At 52.8% G+C, this 24,957-nt stretch overlaps 1 protein-coding gene and 1 pseudogene across 2 annotated transcripts; one reads left to right on the plus strand and one right to left on the minus strand.

Annotated features, from left to right (window-relative positions):
- Positions 1-5,741: 5,741 nt before the first annotated feature.
- NCKAP5L (NCK associated protein 5 like) lies at positions 5,742-23,105 on the plus strand. The gene is given in 14 exon segments (XM_081128421.1): positions 5,742-5,904; positions 5,907-5,930; positions 9,330-9,391; positions 10,458-10,586; positions 11,325-11,393; positions 11,509-11,547; positions 12,295-12,414; positions 15,999-16,112; positions 17,024-19,653; positions 20,550-20,709; positions 20,975-21,056; positions 21,374-21,679; positions 21,766-21,908; positions 22,226-23,105. Coding segments are annotated over 14 exon segments (4,170 nt in total). The 5' UTR covers positions 5,742-5,828; the 3' UTR covers positions 22,442-23,105.
- LOC308553587 (male-enhanced antigen 1 pseudogene) lies at positions 7,033-8,136 on the minus strand (annotated as a pseudogene). Its single transcript has 2 exons — positions 8,109-8,136; positions 7,033-7,430 (listed from the first exon to the last, which is right to left on the minus strand). The product of its transcript is annotated as a male-enhanced antigen 1 pseudogene (transcript).
- Positions 23,106-24,957: the final 1,852 nt, after the last annotated feature.

The raw sequence follows: 24,957 nt of genomic DNA on the forward strand, positions 1-24,957 counted from the left end.
TAAGAAGAAAAATCAATGTGGGCTGTATCAGTCCAGTTCAGCTTTTCAGAAAAATTATTCTGGGGCTAGACCGGACTAGGGCAGGGCTGTGGTCTGGACTCAACACAGTAGGAGGTCATGGGAAGATTTGAAGTGGAAGGGACACAATCAGATTTAGAAAGAAAATTGCTCTGGTAGAGCTCCTTGGAAAAGCGATTGTGGCAGGGGAAAGTACAAGATAAGCCTGGAACATCTTATGGTGCCAAAAAGTAAGCAAATGATAAAAAATAAATAAGTTTTTTAAGTGGGGGTGTGTTGAAAGGACATAGGAGCTAACCTGAAAGAATTCTCATTGGCCAAAGCTGAAATTTAAGGAATGAAATAAGTGATGATAACATTGGCTTATAATCCAAAGAATAAAATAAATATCCATGAGCCCATACTAATAAAATATGTAATTAAGTAAATAAATGGGAGTGAAGGGGCGGCTGTCCCTTACAGAAAACTTCCAATTAATAAATGTACAAGGAATGAGGGAAATCAAAAATTATTAGAACACCATAGCAAGGTAAAATCCACTGAAAATTTAAGCAGAATCAGGATATTGGCATGCTCACAAAGTATTGTCCCCAAAATATTTATTAATTACAAAAGGAAAAATAGTAATTTTACAGTAGACACCTCCTAACCAAGTGATCAAAGTTAACATCACCAATAATAAGCCATCTCAACATCATGTATAATCCCTGATATAATGCACTGAGAAGGGCACATCTCCCCTATGGTATTCTTTTCAAACATCCATAACCCTAATCTAATTGGAGAAACCCAAGTTAGGGAACATTCTCCAAAATACTGACCAGTTCCTTTCCAAAGTGTCATGGTCATAAAAGATGGAACTGTCACGATTTGTCGGAGGCTAAGAAGACATGGTGATGTAGTACCATGCGGGATCCTGGATGGGGTGTTGGGGTAGAACATCAGTGGGAAAACTGGTAAGATCTGAATAAAGTCTGTGGTTTTATTTTTAAAAATTGTTCTGCTAAAGAAAGATGTAGAACAGTGAGAACATGCTGCCATGTCTGCTTAAAAAGATAAAACACACACAAATAGCACACATAGAAGTAGCTGTAGAAGATGGTAGACAAGGGGAAAGTCATCCAGGAAGAAGGGCAAAAACAACCTATGAATGGGAGAAAATATTTGCAAATCATATATCTGATAAGGGACTTGTATTAAAAATATAGAAAGAATTCTTACAACTCCGTAATAAAAAGACACATAACCCAGTTTAAAAATGGGCAAAGGATCTGAATAGCCATTTCCCCAGTAAACATACAAATGGCCAATATGCTCATGAACAGATGCTCCGTATCAGGGGAATAGAAATCCAAACCATGATGAGATGTCACTTCCCACTTACTAGAGTGACTAGAATCAGAAAGTCAGACAGTAACAAGTGATGAGGAAGTGGGGAAAGTGGGACCTTCATATACTGCTGGTGGGATTGTAAAATGATGTGTCCATTTTGGAATACAGTTCGACAATTCCTCAAAAAGTTAAACCTAAAGTTACCATACGACCCAGCAATTCCACTCCTAGGTGCATATTCAGGAGAAGTGAAAACACACATCCACACAAAAACTTGTACGTGAAAGCTCAAAGCAGCGTTACCAGTAGTAGTCAAAAAGCCGAAACAGTCCAAATGGGTAAACAAATTGTGGCATATTCATATAATGGGATATCATTCAACCACGAAAGGGAGTGACATGAAAGGAGTCAGTCACAAAAGACCCCTTATTTTATGATTCCATTCATATGAAATGTCCAGAATAGGGAACTCTATAGACAGAAAACAGATTAGTGCCTGCCCCGGGTTGGGGGTGAGAGGATACTAACTAAAGCATAATGAAAATGTTCTAAAATTGACTGGTTATGATAGCACGTACCTGTGCATATACTGAACCACTGAATTGTTCACTTTAAATGGGTTAGTGTATGGGGTGTGAACTGTGTCTCAAAGATTAGAGAGCAAAAAGCCCAGGAAGAAGTGGCCACCAGAGGCACTTGTGCCTGAGAAGGCAATGGGGACTGAAAAATATTGTTTGGGTTTAGCATTGTGGCAGTTACTGCTGAAGCTGGACCAGGCTGAGGAAGGAGTGAGAAGGGAGGATGGGTTTGTTTGGGTTTTTTTGGTTTTTATTTGAGAAATTTGGCTGTGAGAGACAGAAGAGGGCAGAATCTGGAGAAATGTCAGGGGAACATTTTTAAGATGAAAGACACCTGAGAGGTTTAAAGGTGGGTGGGAAAGACCCCTTCAGGAGGTAGATACTGAAGACACAAGTGGAACGGGGCTGGGGCAGGAAGGATGCCTTGCCTGGGAAGAGGGCAGCCCCTCTGCTGTAACAGGAGGAGATGCGGAGATTTTGATGACACAGGGAAGGCGGTGGCAGGAGAATTGAGGGGTTTCCCCTCTGCTGGCTTTCATCCTTTAGGGAAACAAGAGGTGATAGGCTAGAAGTTTGAGGAGAGTGGAGAGGGTGTGAAACAGTTGTGTTAGAACAAGAGAGCATCTCTAACAGTAAGCCTTGGTAGGAGTGCCAGGCAGGACTGACCATCTGGCTGTCATGGCTTCCCTTTGGTGAGTGAGAGAGAAATAGTGGGAGTAAAAGCTTGGGGACAGGAGTGCATATCAATTCCTGTCCCTACCCCCAGCCTCTGTGAAAAGAAACATTGACCTAGAATGTTAAAGTCAAGGAATCTTCTAGAACTGCACTGTTCAGCACACAGTAGCCACCGACTGCATGTGTCTGTCAACATTTAAAATCCAGCCCGGCCGGGCGTGGCTCAGCTGTTGAACATCGACCTAGGGTCCAGGTGATTGGGGTTCGATTCCCGGTCAGGGCACATGCCTGAGTTGCGGACTCGATCCCCAGTCGGGGGCCTGCAGGAGTCAGCTAATCAATGACTCTCTCATCATTGACGTTTCTATCTCTCTCTCCCTCTCCTTTCCTCTCTCTGAAATCAATAAAGATATATTTAAAAAAACCAAAAAACATCTAAAATCCAGTTCCAGGGTGGGTGGGGAGAGATTAACCAAAGAATTTATATGCATATATGCATAACCCATTGACACAGACAATAGTAGGGTGAAGGCCTGGGGGGAGGGACACAGGTTGGAGGGGATCAATGGAGGGGAAAGGGGGACATTTGTAATACTTTCAGCAATAAAGATAAATTTTTTTTAAAAAAGTCCAGTTCCATCCTGGCCAGGTGGCTCAGTTGGTTGTGCCGTCATCTGTACACCAGAAGGTGCTGGGTTCGATCCCCGGTCGGAGCACATACGGGAGGCAGCCAATGTTTCTCTCTCACATTGATGTTTCTCTTTCTCTCTCTCTCTCTCTACCCCCTTCCTCTCTCTAAAAATCAATCAAAAAAACTTTTTTACTAAAATTCATTTCCTGAATAGGACTAGCCACATTTCAAATCCTTAATAGCCACATGTGATTAGTGGTTACCATATTGGACAGCACAGAATAAATATTTTCATCACAAACTGGACAACACTGAAAAGTAATTCTCAAACTATGTGGCCTGAGGACCCCCTACACCAGCGATTTTCAACATCTTTCATCTCATGGCGCACACAAACAAATTACTAAAATTCTGCGGCACACCAAAAATGTTTTTGCTGATCTGACAAAAAATATTAGGTATAATTTTGATTTATTCACACTGGAAGGCTACTGTTGTGCTGGCTGTTGTCATTTTTTTATTTGACAATCTAAGGGAAAAGAGATCAGTGCCTCTGACTAAATAATAGTCAGGTATTGCATGTTTTAAAAATTCTTGTGACACACTGGTTGAAAATCACTGCTCTGTACTCTTAAAAATTAACATGTTTAATAAAAATAATTATATATTTTCCAAAACAAATAAATAGTAAAAAGAATGGCATTGTTCTTCATCTTTGCAAACTTGCCATGTCTGACTTAATAGAAGTCAGCTGGATTCTCAATATCTGCTTCTGTATTCAGTCTTTTGTGATATCACATATCACATGGTCTCTGGAAAATGCTACTCTGTACTTATAAGAGAAAGAGTAAAAGAGGCAAGTAATGTCTTCATAGTATTATAAAAATAGTTTTGGCCCTGTGGACTCCTTGAAAGGGCTTCAGGGTCCCTGGACCATACTTTGAGAGCCACTGTTCTAGAGAAACCTCTACTTGGCATGAAGGAACTTGTCCCCAAGAGACCGTGATTTGCCTAAAGTCACACAGCAAGTAAATTGTGGTGTTAGGACTAGACTAAATCTGCTGCCTTCTGGTCTGAGGCTTTTTCCAGTACCCTCGGCTGGGCTGGGATAGGCCCCACTGGGCTTTTGGGAGTGGGGCCTGGGCTTCTTGGCTGCAGAGCCCCTGGCATGTAGCCCTATAAATAAACCCATTGTGTCTGTGTCAGAGCCCCCACACTCCCCCCACCCCCAGCAGCTGCTTTTTTGTCGTGTTAGCTTGTGTTGTGGACAGGGAACGTGAGGGATCCTGGGGAGGAGAGATAAGTCTTTGGGCTCCTAACATAACTGCCCGTCCTCCTGCCCTGCCTGGAAGGGCAGGTGACTGATCCCACTATCAGTTCAAAGAACCCACATCATAGTATGGAGGTTCTTGGAGTGGCTGTGAAGAGGAAGTTAGAGGGGGGATTCAGGGGGCCCCTTCCCCATGGACACATGCCTCTCAGAAGAGCTGTTGTGTCTTAGGGCCAGTTAAGAGGAGGGAAGGAAATTCTTGTCTGCCCTCTTTCTCTGAGAGGAGGGGAGGCCAGTTGGAATTCTTAGGGCTAAAAGATGCTTTGGGCCAGAGGTTAAGGTAGCCACTTTCAGGCCAGCAGTGCCCTGGGGCCTCTGTCCTTATATCCCTCCCCACACCCCAAGGCAGCCCTGGGCTGATCCTGTCTGGGAAGGAGTGTTTGCTGTAGGTGCAGAAGTTGCTGTTTACAAGTGGACTCTTGGGTGTGACAGAGATTCCAGAAAGCAGCTGGGGGATGGGGGGAGCAGAGGGGGAAACCGTTGGTGTTACGGATGATTCTGTTATTAAAGTGAGCTTCTCCATCTCTGCCTTCCTGCAGCTGCCCACCCCTCCCCCACCTTCTGGTCCCTGGCTTCTCTCCCTAGAGGACTCTGGGAGAACAGCTGGTGAGTTAGGGGCCCACCAGGGCCCCAAGGCCTTGGCGAAGGGCCCAGCTTAGGGAGCTTGGAGGACAGGCTTGCTGCCACCTCTCTGGCCCCTTCCTCCCAGGCCTGGACTTGAGTGCAGCCTGTGCCCTGGCAGGGGAGGGAGTGGGAGCTGCAGACCCAATTCCTTTGATCTGGCTGCTGGAAAGGCTAGGATAGATCTCTTTTGAGGCCCTGGAAGCCCCCGTCCCCCTCTTGGCTTTAAAGGGGCAGTGAGTACTAGGCCCATGAATGACTCGGCTGAAGAGATAGTGGTCACCCAGATTCATTCTGTGATTGGGCTGAACCAGCCACGTCCCCAGGCCACGAACAACCTACCCCCGCCAAAGCAGCGGTTCCCCCTTTTCTGTCCCTGGCTGCTTGAAAACTGCCTCCCTCCCCCCAAGGACTGGCCAGAGAGGCTTTGCTCTTCCTCCTTTCTCTCCCTCCTCTCCCTCCTCTCAGCGCTGAGGTCACCGCCCTCTGAATCAGGCCTTTGTGGGAGGCGGGGCTGCCCGTTGGTTGGCAGTTCTGGCGGGAGAAGCCAACATTCAAGTTAGAGCTTCCACACCCTGCAGCTTCTTCCCTGCACAGCCCTGGCTGACCTCATGTGTTCCAGACCCAGCATCCAACATCCAGGATGCATTGTGGGGCCACCAGAGGAATGTTTGAGACCAGGGCCATCCTGAAAAACCCAGGCTGGGGGTTTTCCCAGGCCTCGGTCAGGCTGAACACAGGAGCCGTGAGTAGTTGTGGGCCTGGGGGAAGAAGGAGGGTGCTCGGCCCCCAGACCCCCAGTGACACTCAGCAGGGACAGCTACTGGGAAAACCAATTGGGTTGGGTTTTTCCTCTTATGAGATTTAGGCCGAAAACCCAGACTGTGAAGGGCCTGATTAGGCTGATTGGAGCCAGAGGTGGCAGTATCTCTGAATCTTAATATTCCCCAGAGGAGTATAAAGATGCAGGAAGTTTTCCTAACACCATAGAAATCTTGAACTCAAATTCTGGTCTGACTCAGCATGCTCCCCTCCCCACCACCGAGTTCAAATGCGGGCCTCTTCCCTGTGACCTTTAACAACCCTGACCAAAGCTTCTTGTGCTCTCCTTGTGGCCCTGCAGACACAGAGAAGGTCCCTGATCCTGAGTTGGCCAGACCACCTCGGCCCAGGACAGCAAACATCTCCCCCAAAGTGTGGCTGAGTCACAGCCTGCCTGCAGCCGCCATTTCCGGAGCCTCTCCTAGTCCCAGCCAGGGATACAGAGACACACATGGCAGAGCTGTTGCTTTGGGTGGTTTATCTCTTGGAGGGTCTCCCCCAAGTCACAGTGGGACTCAGACCTCCCTGCACTGAGACCCACAGGGGCTCAGATTGGAGGGTGGCATGGTTGGCTCTGGAGGGTATGTTGGGTCCCTGCCCTCCTTGACACACATAAAACCACATGCACGTCACCTACAGCCAGGGTCTCGAGTCTGACCTGTATGCTTTTATTTTTGTGTTTATTTATTTATTGGCTGTGTATATAGGGTGCTTTATTCTCCAAAGGGGTACATGCTAAGGTGGGTTGGGCTTAGGCCAATGTCCCCATATGTGCAGAACTGAATACAGTGGTTCTCTAAGGAGTGTGATTTGCCTTCATGTGGAAAGGGAGATGGGCATTACAGCCAGGGATGCGCTCAGTCCTGTGCTGGTTCCAGTCTGGACTGCAGGGAGATAAGGCAGCTCTCAAGGTGGTCGCTTCCGGGCAGGGGATGGCTGCAGGGCTTGGAGAGCCTTCTGAGCCACATCTTCCCCTGGGCGCCTGATATCTCCCAGCCCAGGCAGGAACCCTGGTGCAGGCAGGCTTACCCAGCCATTGTCCTTTTCACCAGCTCTACCTGTTCTGGGTCCACGGGAGCAGAGCTGTGGTTGCTCAAGGCTGTAGCTCCCTCATCTTCACCCTCGCTCTCTCTTGGTGGGTCTGGCAAATGAAGCCCCAGGGCCTGGATCCGATCCTGGATGTCCACAACGACAAATTCTCCATCCCCCACTGGTTCCAGCTCCACCACCTCTGGTTCAGGATCTTGGTTCAGGGGCTGGTAGGAGTAGCCAGCTGGGCCTGTACCAGTTCGCTCCTGCTCTTCCTCAGGCTGCTCTGCTCCAATCCCCAGTGCCTTCTGTAGGGCCCTGGTGTGGCCTAGTTCCTCCGCCTGATTGGGGAAGGTACACTCAGGGCCCCTGGCGTCCACCCCTAGTACTGCTGCTGCTCAGGGCAGGGGCCGCGCAGAGCCTGAGGCCAAACCCTATTTTTTTTTTTTTTAGGAAAACATATTCTCCTAAACCACCTTCACCCTTAGTTTGGTTTTTGTTGTGTAAAGAACACAAGACTTGGGCTTTCCACAGTGTGGGCTTTGTTTTTTCCTGGCCCCTGGGCACTACCCTGTTCATCCCACTCCTGTCCTTCACCCTCCCAACTTTTTTCCTCACACTTCCCAGCACTTCTGCCCCCGCCCCAACCCCTCTATTCCTTGGGAATGTCCACTGGGGAAATAAATGGGGAGGGGATTGAGGGAAAACTAGTGATCCGTGGGTGCAGGCCTCTCCTAGAGCAGGGGGACCTCCAAAGGGAGCCAGTGGATGTCGGCCCAGAGATGTGTTGTGAGGTGGGTGGAACTGGCCCAGTGTGTGGAGGTAACGCAAGGCCCTTTTAGGTTTTAACCCCTATTTGTGCATGTGGGAAGTATTTCTTGAAATTTTTTTCCAGGCCTGTTCATTTCTAAATATATCAAACATGATAATGTTATAGGCAAATGAAGTTATACTAGGTACATTTTTATGATGTTAAAATAACAAAGGACTTTAGATTTTGGTAGAGTTAAAAATAAAACAGTTTTTCCTTTTCTTCTCATTTTCAGGAGCCCCTTCCCACTGTCATACATACACTCGCTCAGGAAGAAACGTTCTCCCATTTGCTGTTATTCCTCTTTCTAGGGTGCCAGGCAGAGAAGAGGGAAGGCTGGCTGGCTCTGGGACTAGAGAGCTGGCAGAAAGACGGTTGGAGAGGGGGAGCCCGCTGAGGGCAGGACAGAATGGGCAGCACTCTCAGATCTTCAGTTGGCCCTAAGTGGACACCCCAGGCTGAGGATCCTATAACTCAGGGTCTGCCTACCAGAGACTAGACCCGAAGTGGGGGAGTGTCGGAGCAGGTTCCATTGCAGGGCTTTATACTGTGCCTACGTCAGGATGTGATAATATGAAAGCTTCCAGTTACTGAGTTCGTGCATGACACTCTACATACATTATTTCATTTCATCCGCCAACAACCCTTTCTACATAGCATTCTTATCCCCATTATATAGGTGAGGAAACGGATCTTGTAGAGTCAGGATTCTCACCCAGGTCTGTTTAACAGCAGTGTTCCAAGAGCCCCGGGAAAGTACGGTGCTTACTGATTATAAGGAACTTACAGTACAACTTGCATACAGAAAGGCTGAGTAGGGGTGGGGTGAAATCCAGGCCTGTCCAGGGCGCTTGGCGAACCAGCCATATGATTTGGGCTGCATCTTTTGCCTCTGGAGGCTGCTTCCTCCCCAGGCTGGTGCTCCCCTTACAAGGTTGGTAGGGGAATCAGATGGGATGATGCATGAGAAAGTGCCGGCGCACAGGATATATTCAGTGCATGGAAGTGTAACTTCTGCTCCTTATCTCAAATATAGCTGTTGATAATAGCATTTAGTTCCTTTTGTGGTGACAAGGATTAAAGAAGACTTAGATTGTGAAAGGGCCATAAAGCACCATGTGTTACTGTTCATTTCCATCTGGTATCTGAGTGTTTTCTGGCTGAGAGGTGGGACCTTTGCACTGGCTCTTCCTCTACCCAGAATGCTTTTTCCATCCCAGGGTTTCATCTGGACTTCACTCAGGTCTCTGCTTAATTGTCGCCTCTCAGTACCTTACCAGGACCCAGCGTATGCTCCTTGGTTTATCTGTGTATGATCTGCCTCCCCCAGTAGAATGGAAGCTTCATGATGGAAGGACTTTCGATGGCTTGTTCATCCCTGTGGCTCAGCACCTAGCACACAGCAAAAGCCCAGTAAATGCTTGTGGAATAAGTGGCTGACATTCTCTCCCTCTGACATTCTCTCCCTCTGTTTCTTCACAGACAAGGTGACCATTCTGACTGTTAGAGTGAGTGTGCCAGCCTGGCTGCGGGGGCAGAGACAGGTGAGGGGCCCTGGGGCCTGTGGGTGCTGGTGATGGGGACTGGAGGAGGAAGGTTGGGGTGGGAGAGGCGCCCCCTGTGCCCCACCGAGAGAGCATTCAGATGCCCGGTTGATGAGCTGCTGCAGCCCTCTCTTCCTTGGTCCAAAAATGCTAGCTTCTTTTGTGGGGGCTTCAATGGGGCAGGGAAGCAAGTAGTCGGTTGTGGACTGGAGCCTCCACCCTTTTACATTAGGAAGGGTTTCCCATCTACTGGAAATTTCCACAATTTGTGCAGAAGAAGGAAATGAGCACTTTCCTCTGGCAGAGAAATTGAAACTCAAATGGAAGATGAAGCCTCGTCAGTACAACCAGTAGCCATGGCGACAGTGTGGCAGGGCGGGGTATCACACATACAGTTCAGGTCAGAAGCCTGGCTGAGTTGTGTTCAGGCAGTGACAGACTAGCCTGTTTAGTGACCAGTCAGTCTCTTACATGCCAAGTATCCCACCAGGAAGTATAAGCCTGGGCCGTGAAGTGAACACAGTGTCCCTGCCCCCGTGGAATTGACAGTCTGGGAGGGATAGTTACAGAACCTGACTGGACTTGGATTGGGAGCCCTGAAGAATGAATAGGAAAGAGCTGGCCAAATGGAGAGGCAGGGAAAGGGTTCGAGCCCCTGCAGAGGACCAGCATGCACCAAGAGGCTGGTCCACTGGGCCTCGTGGGAGCAGGGATCCTTGGAGGCAGGCAGGCCACCTCTCAGTGTCCCCAGGAGAATATAGTGTGCCAGTTGGTGGCCAGTCTTAGCAGAGAATTCAGATTCCTCAGCTCCTGGCCAGTGTCTATGTGACCTATGCGAGGGCGAGTGTGATTATAGAGGTTTATAAAACAATGGGTTTTTGTTCTTAAGATGGGAAGAGTGTCTTTGTTCCATGACCAGGAGAAACTTAGCCTGACTGAATTGTTACAGTGTCCGTGGCAAGTCGGTCACACTGAGCTACACTCTGAGAATACTGACAATTTGCATCTTTGACCTCCTCCCTGGGCCCCGGAGTAGCCTGCCCGGCCTTCTCTCACTTGTTCCCAGGACCTGATATCAGAGGCCATGGACCAGCCGGCTGGGAGTCCTGAAAACCCGAGGCCAGGAGAGGGTGGTGATGGCAACATGGAGCTGGGTACCTGCCAGGAGCTCCTGCACCGATTGCGGGAGCTAGAGGTAGGGCATGGGGCAGGGTGAGGGCATCAGAGCTACCCTTTCCTCCGAGCTTGGTGTGGGTGTTTTTGGGTGCAGTGGCCCGTCCTCTCAGTCCCCTTTGCCAGGCTGGTGCGGAGATGAACATTTCTTAGCAGAGGTCCTCTGAGAAGCCCTCTCCCTGCTCTTGGCTCTCCAGGCTAGGTGCCAGCTCAGAGACAGGAGGCATGCACAGGGGCAGGGCTGTCCTAACCCCTAAATGTCTCCCTTCTTTACCCCGCTTCTCCCCACTTTCATGGCCCTACTGGCTCTAGGAAAGGGGTGGACACAGAGGCCATAGGAAAAAGGGGTTAGATGACCTAGAACTCAGGAGCTGAGGGACAAGGATATGAATCCTTGAGCAAAGGTCCTTCTTCACATTCTTAAGGCCCTGCTTTCCTCCCTCCAGCCTCTTCTGCCCTCTCCCTGGGAAAATAAGGGTTACTATTGGCACCTCCCACCTTAGGTTTTCCTGGCCACTGTCTCCCTAGCCCCTCCAGCCTCGCTGACTGATGTTGAGGTAAAGAAAAACAGACATCTGAGCTCTGCCTTCTGAATGCCCTCAGACTGTCTCTATAGGCCTCCCCATGGTAGGATCCAACCAGAACCAAGAGCTGGGCAGGGATATAATTAGTAGACTGCTTGCCTCCCCTTCCCCAAAAGGAATTTGCCCTGAGGGAAAGATGATCCCATAGCCTCCTTTTTGCCCCCTTCCTCCTGCAGGCAGAGAACTCGGCACTTGCCCAAGCCAACGAAAACCAGCGGGAGACCTATGAGCGCTGTCTGGACGAGGTCTGGGGGATCTGCAGTGGGACTGATGCTAGGGAGAGTTGGGGGGCATAGCTTGTCTCCACCAAACAAAGGCTGGGTTGGCTGACAGCTCTGCCTTGGGGCTTTCTATCCCCAGGTTGCCAACCATGTGGTACAGGCACTGCTGAACCAAAAGGTAAGTGGCCATGGGAGACGTTCTCTCACCCCCAAGTCTGGCGAGGCCCTGGATACCACAGGGGAGGTCCTTCCTGGGGACCCCTGAACCTTCTCAGCTAAGTCTTTGACAGGGGCTAGAGGAGGGGGCTTGATGGAAATGTCCTATTGGCCCAATGATGCCCCCCCCACTCCCCCACCCCTTGCTTCCTCGCCTCAGACAGGTCTGTACTATTTTACCTGGAGGCAGGGGTGGGATAGGTGAGGACAGATCTCTGAGTTATGGTAACTTTGATTTGGGCTTGAATCCTTCCCTTATCCTGGCCCAGCTGGTTTCTCCAGATTATAATGGCCCTAAAAGCAATGTTGATGTTGTGAGCATTAGGTGGCATCTAAATATTTGCTCAAGCACTGTGGGTAACTTCTTGACATATGGTCCACTCTGACCCCTAGATCTTCTGCCTTGTCTGGACCCTTTTTTGTTGTGTGGTTTCTAAGAGGTGGGGGGTTGGCTCCAGGATTGTCGAAGGTACCAATGGGAATGGGATTTACCTCCCACCAGGGGTGGCTAACTTTAGAGAATTTACCATCCCCTGAAGATTTGATAGCTAAAACATAGGCAGGCTCAGCTCCCTCAGAGGAGGAAGTTGCTGGAGAAGGGCATGCCTGGGAGGAGTGCCCACTGCTCTGATAAAGGGGACTGTGTGTACTGCACCCCCCCACCCCACCCACCCCCGCCATCATCTCCTTCTTTTCCTGGTGGTGGCAGGACCTTCGGGAGGAGTGCATCAAGCTGAAGAAGAGAGTGTTTGACCTCGAACGGCAGAACCAGATGCTGAGCTCGCTGTTTCAGCAGAAACTCCAGCTCACAGCAGGCTCCCTCCCTCAGGTGGGCATATGCCATTCTCCTTCCCTTGTCATATCTGTTTCCTACCTCCCCAGCCCCATCATTATCACCACCCTCTTTTCTCCCAACACCTACAGGAGCACGCTGTCCAGCTCTCCCCTCCATTCCAGGGGCAGTCCATCTAGGGAAGGCCCACCTAGCCTGATAGATCTGAGCCTTAGATAGGGTGTAAAAACTCCCTGAGTCCCCTCAACTGGGCTGCTCAACCTTGTAGGTGCTCTCTTCCCAACTGGATGGGATCCCTTCTTGTTGACAGAGAAGGTTCTTGCTGGCTCTCACCCTGCTTGGAGAAATGGGTGGAGGCTGAAAATGTAATTATTCATCCTCCCAAGGGGCCCCTTTGGCCACTGCATTGCCTCTTCCTGGCCAGGGGCAGGGGTGGGACTGGGTGGAAGGCACCCAGTGCTTGGCGTCACAGAGAGGTCAGGAAAGGCACTTGACCGGATAACTCTGTGTGTGCGTATGTTGCATGCAGGGTGGGGCAAAAGTAGGTTTACAGTTGACAAGCATGGTCACAGACCCTGGTCCCTGCTTCTAGCCTTGACACCTGCCTTACCCAGGATAAGCAGGAGCCTACTAGGGGTGAATCCTGTGCCCATTTGGTGTTACTCTGTCAGGAAGCCTCAAGGATGGGGTGAGACATGGGGGTGGGAGGGTCAGGAGCAGCTCCAGGTACCTGAGGTGAACAGCAAGTTCTGAAGTCAGCCGGCGCACCCCTCACTCCACCTCTGACCTTGACAAGGAGAGAAATACCTTCTGTGTGTGTATCTGTCTGATACAAACCTGGCAGCTCTTGGCTTTCAGTCCCTGAGCAGGAGGCCCTCAGCTCCCTGAGAAGCCTGACCCCTGGGAGAGGAAGCCTGTCGTCACCATGGCCTGTTTAGAGCCCCCATCTACCAGGCTGGTGCAGAGCTGGGTGAATCAGTGGCATGGACTGCAGCTCCCCCTGCCCTGGGTCTTGCCCAGCTACAGGGTTCATCCTGGAATTCCAAGAGGCCTAATGACACTGGCCCATCTCACCCCATCCATACCCATCTCAGTAACTGGTGATAAAAGAAGTATAGATCATCCTTAAGTAATTTCTTTTTTATTTAAATGATTCTGGGAGCCCGGTCGGGCGGGCTTAGCGGTTGAGCATCAACCTAGGATCCAGGAGATCACGGTTCGATTCCCAATCAGGGCACATGCCCCGGTTGCAGGCTCGCAGCCGATCAGTGATGACTTTCTCATCATTGATGTTTCAACTCTCTCTCTCCCTCTCCTTTCCTCTCTCTGAAATCAATAAAGATATATTTTAAAAATTAAATAAGTAAATAAATTGGGGAAGCTTTCCCTAGATAAATAAATAAATAAATAAATAAATAAATAAATAAATAAATAAATAAATGATTCTGGGATTTAAATTTGGGATTTTTAGGGTTTGGGGCAGTAGATTTATCTTCCCCAGAGGTAACATGATAAAATGGAAAGAGCATGGACCTTGGCCTCAGATAAGCTTGGGTTGGATCCCTAACTTAGCTAATCCTTAGCTGTGTAACCTTGGGCAAATTAATAATCTTACAAACCACAGCCTTTCCTTATAGACAGGAATAAGAGCACCTATATTGCATGTTGTCATGAGGATTAAATGAGATAATATATAGTGCTTGGCCCATAGTACACAGTCAATATTTGGCAGCAGGTATTTATCATTATTAATGTTATTTCCAAGTTGTGCTTTGCTAGGATGAAAGCCCCATTGAGATGCTAATTAAGCTCTTACTGTGAGTATGCCTTTGCCAACACATATGGAACTGGACAGAGCTGGCCTGTGCAGAGTGAAAGCAACCCCTAAAGGCTGGGGCTGCGGAAGCTAATGCAGGTTTACGGACAGCAGTAGTACAAAGCCGAGTGTGACGGTACCGTCCAAGAGCCAGAAGGGAGGAGGCCATCAGAGACAGGCTGGGGAGGGTTCCCTTAATGAGGTGACTTTGGACCTGGGCCTTGATGGATGGGAGATTTAAAGAGTGCAGTAGGGATTAGAGAAAAGGGATTCCCTGTGGAGGGAACAGAGCAAGGAAGCCTAGGGAGCAGCAAGCTGTTCAGCATGGCTGGAACAAAGGGTGTGTGAAGGAGCAGCAAGTGAGACGGAGCTGGAGACGGCATTGGGAAAGACCAGGCAGGCAGGCAGGCCTAGAATGCTCGCAGAGTTCAGACTTGTCTTTAGTGGGCAGGCACAGGAGGCTTTGAGCACAATGCTTTAGAAAAAAAAGGGAAAGATGCTTTAGGTGGTCTTTTACATCAGAGGTTGAAAACCCACTCAGGTCACAGAGACTGAAATGCTGAGCAGTCCCAGCCAGAGGTGTGAGGATCTGGGCTGAAAGAGCGGGTGCAGGTGGCCAGAGGGGAGGCAGAGAGATGATGCCGAGATGGGATTTGAAAGCAATGGAGGGCCCGGCCGGGCATGGCTCAGTGGTTGAGCATCGACCTAGGATCCAGGTGATCACAGTTTGATTCCTGGTCAGGGCACATGCCTGGGTTGCGGGCTCTATCCCCAGTCAGGGGCTTGCAGGAGGCAGCCGATCAATTACTCTCATCATTGATGTTTCTCTTTCTCTCTCCCTCTCCCTTCCTCTCTCTGAAATCAATAAAGATACATATTTTTTAAAATAATAATAAATAAATAAAAGCAATGGAGGGCCCTATGGTTTTTCTCAGTGGTTAGAGCGTCCACCCACAGACTGAAAGGTCCTGTGTTCAATTCCAGCCAAGGGCAAGTACCTGGGTTGCAGGCTCGATCCCCAGCCCCCATGGGAGGCAACCAATCAATGTGTCTCTCTCACGTCAATGTTTCTCTCTCTCTTTCTCCCTACCCCTTCCACTCTCTCTGAAAAGCAAAGGAAAAAATATTGAGGATTAAAAAAAAAAAAAAAGCTATGGAGAACAAGAGACAGGGAGGAATTAAAGCTGACTGGTATCTAGTTGAAATGCCTAAGCTAAGGAAGTGACATTCTCAGGGACTGAGAGAGAAGTGACCCATGATTAAATACTACTTTTGTATTCCTCAGAGTACAAGTTTCACATGAGACCAGTTAGGGGAGGCAGAAGTGATAACTCCCACCACCATCTCTTTTCTGGGACCCAGTAATAAGGTGCCTCTTCCCTTAGTGTCAGCTGTGATGCTGAGCTCACAGGCAGTCAGAACAAGAAGGGGGTTTGCTGCTTACTCTCTCCCTAATCGGGAGGAGGACCCAAAGTAAAGCATAGGAGTCTGGAGCTGCAGTGGCACCTAGGGTAGGCCTGCCGCTGCCCTTGGCCCAGGAGCCCCCTACCCCTTTCTGCAAAGCCCCCAGCCTGGTCCCACCTTTCTGCCACCTGGGTGTACACTTCTTCCATCTGCCTGTTCCTTGGTCTCCCAAGGCTCCTCTGACCAGGTGGTGGGGACAGTGGTGAAAGCGTACCTTGAGTGGACCAGGAGATGTCCCTGAAGGAGCAAATTTTTCCTGCCCTGGGATGGGAAGGCCTAGTTCATGAGGAAGTAGGGACCTGGGACAGAGCACCTGTGCTAACTCTGCCTCTCCCTGCAGATCCCACTCACCTCACTCCAGCCGCCATCCGAGCCACCAGCTTCCCCCTCCCTGAGCTCCACCGAGGGACCGGCTACCTCGCTGCCTCTGGGGCGTTGTGCTGGGCAGAGAGAGGTAGGAGGGCTGGGCACAATGGTCTGTGGCTCTGCAGGCTATGGGCTTATCAGTTGCCACCATTGCTGTTTCCTAATGAGTCCCAGGGGGAGGCTGGGTCCTGGTGCACAGATTCTTGTCCAGACTGGGTATGAGCCCTCAGTTGTCACCTCATACCAAGAAAAGCAGATCCACCTCAACCACTGGCCTTGCAAGAAAATGTGTTAATACTATGGTAAGAGTCATAGCTTCCTCTGGGCCAGGCACTGTGCTGAGCCCCTGGATCTCTTCTGTCTTATTTTATGAGGTTAAATATAATTAGCATCCATTGTACAGATGATATAATGAAGTTTAGCGAATCAGTAACTTGCCAAAGGCCATATAACTAGTTAAGTAGTAGATCTGGTACTTGAACCTACAGTCTGGCCCCAGAACCCATGTAGTTAACCACTGTGTCAGACTGGACTGGGCACTGGAAGGGCTTCCCATAGAGTCATTCCCAACCCCCTTCTCCTTGGAGAGCAGGTCAGCAGGCCTCTGTCTGACCTAAGAAGGCCTGAGCTTGCTGCAGTGACTGACTTAGGACTTGGTCACATCACATCCCCTTCTCGAGTCTCTGTGTTCTTTCTAGGGCCTGAAAAATGAACAGCCCTGCCGACCCAAACAGCAGAGAGAAGTGGTGGGAAAGCGGGGCTGGGATAACCAGGAAGGGAAATGGGGTGCCCACCCAACCCCAGTCATGCCAGGAAAAACAGTGGGACTAATCAGGGCTCATGTCCCTTAAGGAAAATGAGCCATCACGTCCCAGGAGATGTCAGTTCCTTTTGGGGACATAGTCAAAACCAGACCAGCGCTGCTCCTGCCATACTCAGTTATGCGCAGTTCAGGTCCTGAGTATGCATGCGGTCTCCTCATGCTATTTCTCCCCCAAGGTGTGTTGGGAGCAGCAGCTGCGGCCAGGAGGCCCAGGACCCCCAGCCGCCCCACCCCCAGCGCTGGACGCCCTATCCCCATTCCTTCGAAAGAAAGCCCAGATCCTGGAGGTGCTGAGAGCCCTGGAAGAGACTGACCCCTTGCTTCTCTGCTCACCTGCCACCCCCTGGCGGCCTCCAAGTGAGGGTCCTGGCTCCCCAGAGCCTATCAATGGCGAGCTGTGTGGCCCACCTCAGCCTGAACCCTCACCTTGGGCCCCCTACCTGCTACTAGGCCCTGGTAGCCTGGGAGGACTGCTACACTGGGAACACTTCTTGGGGAACCCTGGGGAGGAAGAGGGTGTTGGGCAGCCCTGGGGCCCTAGTAGGGGCTCCCCCCAGGCCCAAGGTGCCATCTCTGGCCCACCCTGTGTCCCAGGCAGCAGCTCCTCCTCCTCTTCTGATGAGGCAGGTGACCCCAATGAGGCACCCAGCCCTGACACCCTGTTCGGGGCCCTGGCTCGCAAACAGTTGAACCTGGGCCAGCTCCTTGAGGACACAGAGTCTTACCTACAGGCCTTCCTGGCTGGGGCTGCAGGCTCATTCAACGGGGACCACCCAGGTCCCGGACAGCCGTCCTCCCCAGACCAGCGACCCCCACAGCTATCCAAGTCCAAAGGCCTCCCCAAGTCAGCTTGGGGTGGGGGTACCCCAGAGGTTCACAGGCCAGGCTTTGGTGCTACCTCAGAGGGCCAGGAGCCCCTCCCCTTCCTCAGCATGTTCATTGGTGCAGGGGATGCCCCCCTGGGCCCGCGACCTGGCCACCCCCTCTCCTCATCTCAGGTGAAAAGCAAGCTCCAAATTGGCCCCCCTTCTCCTGGGGAAGCCCAGGGACCCCTTCTGCCCTCTCCAGCCAGAGGTCTCAAGTTCCTAAAGCTGCCTCCAGCCTCAGAAAAGCTCCCCAGCCCAGGAGGCCCCCAGCTAAGCCCTCAGCTCCCCAGGAACTCCCGAATCCCTTGCAGGAACAGTGGCTCAGATGGCAGCCCCTCCCCGCTGCTGGCCCGAAAAGGCCTGGGTGGAGGAGAGCTGTCTCCAGAAGGGGCACAGGGCCTGCTCACCAGCCCTTCACCCTGCACCACAACCCCGGACTCTGTACAGCTCCGACCTCCCCAACCAGCTTTGTCCACCACGCTGTCCCCTGGATCAGTGGTATCTCCCTGCTATGAGAATATCCTGGACCTTTCCCGGAGCACCTTCAGGGGGCCTTCTCCAGAGCCACCTCCATCCCCATTGCAGGTGCCCACCTACCCACAACTAACTCTAGAGGTGCAACAGGCCCCTGAGGTCCTCAGAAGCCCTGGGGCCCCCCTTAGCCCTTGCCTCCCAGAATCCTGCCCTTATGGAAGCCCCCAGGAGAAAAGTTTGGACAAGGCAGGCCTGGAGTCTCCCCATCCTGGCCGCAGGACCCCAGGCAGCTCAGCCAAGAAGCCCAGCCAGGGGGCAGGACGGCGACCTGGAGATCCTGGCTATACACCTCTGCGGGACAGACTGGCAGCCCTGGGGAAACTGAAGACTGGCTCTGAGGGGCCCCAGGGCCCAGAGAAGAATGGGGTGCCAGTCAGGCCTGGCACCGAGAAGGCTCGGGGAGCAGGGAGGTCAGGGGAGACTCCTGGAGACATGGCACTCTCCATCTCCAGGCCCCCTGAGCAGCCAGAAGCCAAGGGGGCCCTGCGGGGGGCAGTGGCCTTGGGCACAAGCAGCCTGAAGCAGCAGGAACCTGGGCTCCTGGGGGACCCTGGGGCCCGAGTCTACTCCTCCCACTCCATGGGGGCTCGGGTGGACCTGGAGCCTGTCTCACCAAGGAGCTGCCTCACCAAAGTGGAGCTGGCCAAGAGCCGGCTGGCAGGGGCCCTGTGCCCCCAGGTACCCCGCACTCCTGCCAAAGTGCCAACCTCAGCCCCCAGCCTGAGCAAGCCCAATAAGAGCCCCCACGGCAGCCCGACAAAGCTACCTTCCAAGTCACCTACCAAGGTGGTGCCCCGACCTGTGGTCCCGCCAGCCACCAAGGAGCCCCCCAAGCCTGACAAGGGGAAGGGCCCACCTTGGACAGACTGTGGTGGTACCACGGCCCAGCCCACACCCTCAGCACCAGGCCCCACTGACCCAAGCCAGGGCCCTGAGGGGCGTGCCCCACACTCGGCCATTGAGGAGAAGGTGATGAAGGGCATCCAGGAGAATGTACTGCGGCTCCAGGGCCAGGAGCGGGCACCAGGCACCGAGGCCAAGCACCGTAACACTAGCAGCATTGCCAGCTGGTTTGGCCTTAAGAAGAGCAAGCTGCCAGCGCTGAACCGCCGCACAGAGGCCACCAAGAGCAAGGAAGGGGCCAGCGGGGGCTCCCCACTGCGGAAGGAGGTCAAGGTGGAATCGCGGAAGCTGGAGGCAGAGAGCCTCAACATCTCCAAGCTGATGGCCAAGGCGGAGGATTTGCGCCGGGCGCTGGAGGAGGAGAAGGCCTACCTGAGCAGCAGGGCCCGGCCGCGGCCTGGGGCACCGGCACCAGGGCCCAGTGCAGGGCTGGGGCAAGTCCAGGGCCAGCTGGCTGGCATGTACCAGGGTGCAGACACCTTCATGCAGCAGCTGCTCAACAGGTGAGAGCCTGGGACCGGTCAGCAGGTGCTTGGTGACTGGGGGCACTTATCTCTCCATGGGCACACCAGAGACTTGCTAGGACTTCCTGGCCTGGGAGCTTGGGCTTCACAGAGGTCAAAGGGGGTCAGAGGTCAAGCAGAATGCCATCAAAGTATCTGGGGGTTAGTGGCCTGACCAAGAGGAAAGATGAGGGGTTTGTTCCCCGCTCCCTGCCTTTCCACGTCTCTGGCTCTCTGACATCAGACTTGCTGAGATCCAGCTTCTCATTTGGGAAGAGGGAACTGCCCACTTTCCTCGATGTCTCTGGTGTCAGGTGAGGCAGCCTACTAAGTGTCTGCACACAGCAGTCAAGGGGATGCTAGTTCTAGACCATGGCCTGATGAAGGTCTCACTCGGGTTTCCCATCCTATAGAACAAGGAGGGTCTCCTTCCCATCATGCCCTTTGGCATCTGCCACAGACCGGGCAATGGGAGCTGTGGTTTACAGAAGGGGCCACCCCATCTTGGGGTTGCTCTCTGTGGGCTAGGTTAAGGCAGAATGTCCGCAGGAATTGGGCCCCAGGAAGGTGTGATTTGGACAGCAAGTGCACCTCAGATTCAGCCAGGGCGGATAGAGTGTTGTGAGTGGGCCAGGATGTGACCGGGCCTGCCAACATTGTTGAATGGTCCCTAGGCTTGACTCTGGATAGCTTTAGGAGAGTTCTCCCATCTATCCCGCCCCTGCTATTTCTCTGGGGTTTTCCCTAGGGTTTCTGCCTGTTCCCAGTGTCAGAAGGGGGTGCTGGGGCAGCCACCAGGGATATGTCCCCTTCCTCAGGGAGAGGGGGGTGCCTCACTAGGCCCACACCATACTTGGGAGCAAGGCCTCCCTCATCTCCTGCACTGCTGCCCCTAGGGTGGATGGCAAGGAGCTGCCACCCAAGAGCTGGAGGGAGCCCAAACCCGAGTATGGTGACTTCCAGCCAGTGTCCTCTGACCCCAAGAACCCCTGGCCAGCCTCTGGGCCCCGAAATGGCCTGGTTGGCCCTCTTCAGAGCTGTGGAAAACCTGGAAAAGTAAGTTCTTGGGGCAGGGGCTGGGTGGAGGGCTGGTCCCTTGGTTCTGCCAGATCTCTTACCCCTCGAGGGCTCCCCTCCCTGAGGCCAGAAGCTGCTGGATGCACTTCTGGTCGGGGGGGGGGGGGGGGGGGCTGTAGGGGGAGCTGGGAAGGGGAAACGCCTTTTAGTACTCTCAGATCCATAATCCAGGGGTCCTAATGAGGCTTGGAGAGGGGTTTGGGGTAGGGGAAGAATGGGCTCAGAAGTCTCCTTTTTCCCACAGCCAAGCATGGAGCCAGGAAGGCGAGAAGAGATGCCCTCAGAGGACAGCCTGACCGAGCCAGTGCCCACCTCACACTTCACAGGTCAGCAGGGTGAAGGGCCAAGGATGGGACTTTACTCCTTCCTGTCACTGCATCAGGTGCCAGGCCCTGAGTGCCATCTTTGTGCCAATCACCAGGTGGGCACTCAGGCTGCACAGAAATATCACTTCCTGCCCTCGGGGTACCTGCCACGCTTCCCCAAAGTTAGGGGAGGCGGGACAGGGTAAGCAGAGAAAACTGAGCCTGTTGATCCTGTAGGGGCCTGGACCGGTATGTTGGGGCAGGAAGCTGGGAGAAGAAGGCAGAGTGAATGAGCTACCTATAGCCTCACATTCGTGACTTACCCTTCCCTCCCCCAGCCTGTGGCTCCTTGACTCGAACCCTGGACAGTGGCATTGGGACCTTCCCACCCCCAGACCATGGCAGCAGTGGGACCCCCAGCAAGAATCCTCCCAAGACCAAACCACGGCTGGAGCCCCCACCCGGGGGTCCCCCAGCTCGGCCGCCTCCCCTTACCAAAGTCCCTCGCCGCGCCCACACACTGGAGCGTGAGGTGCCCGGCATAGAGGAGCTGCTGGTGAGTGGGCGGCACCCCAGCATGCCGGCCTTCCCCGCACTGCTCACTGCTGCTCCGGGCCACCAGGGCCATCAGACCTGTCCTGACGGTGAGTGTCCGTGCAGGTGGGAGGCTGTCCTTGGGACTCCGCCCACCACTACCACTGCTACCTACTTTGCCCTTTTCACCACATAGATCCCTGTGAAGACCCTGGACCTCCCCCTCCTGTCCAGCTGGCCAAAAACTGGACCTTTCCCAACGCCAGGGCAGCTGGTGGCTCCACTGACCCTTTCCTGTGCCCACCCCGACAATTGGAGGGGCTGCCCAGGACCCCCATGGTGAGCATAGCTGAAGGGGAAAGGGAATAGGACTGGAGGGCAGAAGGATAAAAGGGGGAGACCAGTTTTTCCCATGAGGTACAGCCGTCCCAGGGGAGGATTGAAGGAACAGCTCCTTGGATGTCCCTCTGGGCAGCCCACCCACCTCCCTTCTTATACCCCTCTGTGGAAAGGGTTTCTCTCCCTCTACAGAACCTCGGTAGGACTGTGCTCAGTCATGCCTCCGGCCTGCTTCCTCTTGGTGCAGAGCCCAGGGCCTTTCAGGCAGGGCCAGGAGGTGAGAGGAGCTTCCTCCTAAGCTTCCCTCCCTTTCCCAGGCCCTGCCTGTGGACCGAAAGCGGAGCCTGGAGCCCAGCCGCCCAACCGCTACAACGCCCCAGGGCCCTGCATTTGGGGGTAGCCGTACTCCCAGCACATCGGACATGGGTGAGGAAGGCAGAGTGGCCAGTGGGGGCCCCCCAGGGCTGGAGACCTCAGAGTCTCTCAGCGACTCGCTCTACGACTCGCTCTCCTCCTGCGGGAGTCAGGGCTGAGGAGCTGCACCACGGCCCCTCTCAGACCACAGACTGGACCGGCTCTCCTTGGGCCCTGCCCCCTCCAGGCCAGTGGGGCTCCTCCCTGAAGGGACCAAGGGGGCAGATAGATAAGAAGGTGAAGGGGGTCCCTGGCACTCCCCACTGCCCACCGCTGCTGTGGAGGAGATGACCACTCTCAGCTCAGGGAGAGACCCCACCTTTGGTCCCTCCTCTCACCCAGAGTAAGGCTCTTCCTCCGAGGGACTGGGTTTCCAGGTCGCTGTCCCAGCCCTAGCTCCTACTCCAGGCTGAGCCATCTTGTGGTGCTGGGCTTCCTGCCCGCCAGCTGTGCCATCTCCGCCCGACCCAGCTGCTCCCTGCCCGAGCCCCCACGGGGCCACCAGAGGCCCTGCGCTGGTGGAGTTTGGAGGCGAGGGGTCAAGTTGCCTTCTCTCTCATCTGCCCTGATCCTCCTTGCTATCTGGATGGTGCTGCCCTCCCCTGCCCTATGTCTTTGGAGTCTATTTGTCTGTCTTTTTTGTTGTTTTTTTATATTAAAGCACCTGGCCCACTCCCCACCCCCATCCCGCACTGCGGTTAATTTATCTGTCCTTATACATGCGGCTGCTCTGCTTCCAGCCTCTGCTTCTGCGGTATCCCTAATAAAACGTGGAGGCCTCTCTGTTCCCCCTACTCGGCTTGTTCTGTGGGAGGACTCAGGGATGGACAGGTGGGTGGAGAGTGTGTGGGAACCAGGGTGATGGGGTGAGGGTGAGACTCTGTCCCAGGCACCCTTGTAAAGCAACCCCCCTACCAGGAGAGCTGGCTGGGGTCTCCTCAGAAGGTAACTAAGGATTGGGGGTTGGGGTTTGCTTAAGCCTGGAATGGTGCCTGGGTTGGGGAGATTGCCCTGGCCCAGGCTTGGGCAGGGCAGAAGGCAAGCTGCCCCTTGAGGAGGGTCACCATGGGCATGCATTTAAGCCCCTGTACATATCACATGGGGTGGGACCCTCAAACTCTGGGCTTCAGGGGTTAGAGGATAAGCAGAGTTAAGTGTCTACAGCCTCCTGTGGCCATGAAGGGAGGCACAACTGGATCTGAAACTGTTGCCACCCTATAATTTCTCCTCAGATTTTGGGCTTTCCCCAGATCATGCCCCTATTCTACCTCATTTCAACCAGAAGTCCCCCTGGCTCTCAAATTCTCACTTTAGGAAGGGGAGGCCAGAAATGAGGCTGTGCAGAAGGGTATAGACTTCCAGGAGTTATTTCAGACTCCACATGGAATGAGAAGGCCAGGGAGTGGTTGTGCCCCTCCAGCCCTTGGATTTCCTGTTGGGCATGGAGCTGGGCAATGATCGGAAGGTGAACCAGGTGGCACGCAGCTCATCTCATGTTGGCCAGCCTCATGCCCACCTGGGGTGCAAGGTGAGATACTCTTCCAGAGTGCCTTTCTGACATAGTCTACACTTGCTGCCTCCCTGTGGCATACAGTCTGGAGGCCACCTGGGCAGTGTGCACACTCAGTACCCATGGCCTTGTGGCTGGGACTCCAGATTGTTCCTCATGGGCATGGGCACCCTGTAGTAGACACTTAGTGTATTGGCACCACAAATTTGTTGAGCTAAGGTCAGGGAATAGTGCTGGGCACATTCACAACTCAGTTATACTGTGGACGCTGTCCTGGGCTCTGGCTAGCCCAAGGAAGATTGGGAGTAGGGAGGATGTCAGCATCTCCTTTTATACTAATTCCTTCTAGCAGTGTCTCTCCAGCCCCCAAATGCTCCAGAGAGTAGTAAAAGAACTTCCCATTAGAACAAACACCTACCATATTGCTAGCTTCCTGATCCCTAACCCCCACACAGCCCTGTTGGAGGAAGCACCATCATCCTCATTTCACAGATGAAGACTTCAAGGCTAAGAAACATTCAGTGGTTGTCCAAGGCTGAGAAGTGATGGAGCCTGGAGGGAGTGGTTTCTTTTTGGGTGTGTATTTTTGCTTTCTTCTCCCTGGACTTTAATCTCCTGTTCCTTTTCTGACCTATGGATCCCTCCTGATGTGCAGGGGTTCAGAGCAATGGACTGGAAGTCAAGAGTCTTAGCCAGAGTCTAGTTTTATGGGGAGAGTTGCATTCCTTCTCCAGGCCTTGTTTTTCTTACCTACAGAGGATTAGGAGGTTGGACCAGACCAGCTGGTCCCATCAGCCAGACTTTCCCCTTAGCTCTCTGCTCTTCCTACCCCCTGCCTCAATCTGGCCTCTCCCTCCTGTTTCCCTTAGTTAATATCATCACTGAAGAAATTAACAAGAGTTAGAGAAGCCTCAAGTCAAGTGTCTTGGTTTTCTTTAAATATCAGAATCCCACCCTGGCTGATGTGGCTCAGTTGGTTGGAGCATCATCCTGTGGACCAGAAGGTGGCAGGTTTGGTTCCTGGTCAGGGCACATGTGGGAGGCAATCTCTCACATGTCAATGTTTCCCTCCCTCCCTCCTCCCTCCCTCCTCCATCTCTTCCTTCCTCTCTCTCCCAAATCAAT

Source organism: Miniopterus schreibersii (genome assembly GCF_964146895.1).
Source record: "Miniopterus schreibersii genome assembly, chromosome: 2".
NCBI classification, from domain to species: Eukaryota; Metazoa; Chordata; class Mammalia; order Chiroptera; family Miniopteridae; genus Miniopterus; species Miniopterus schreibersii.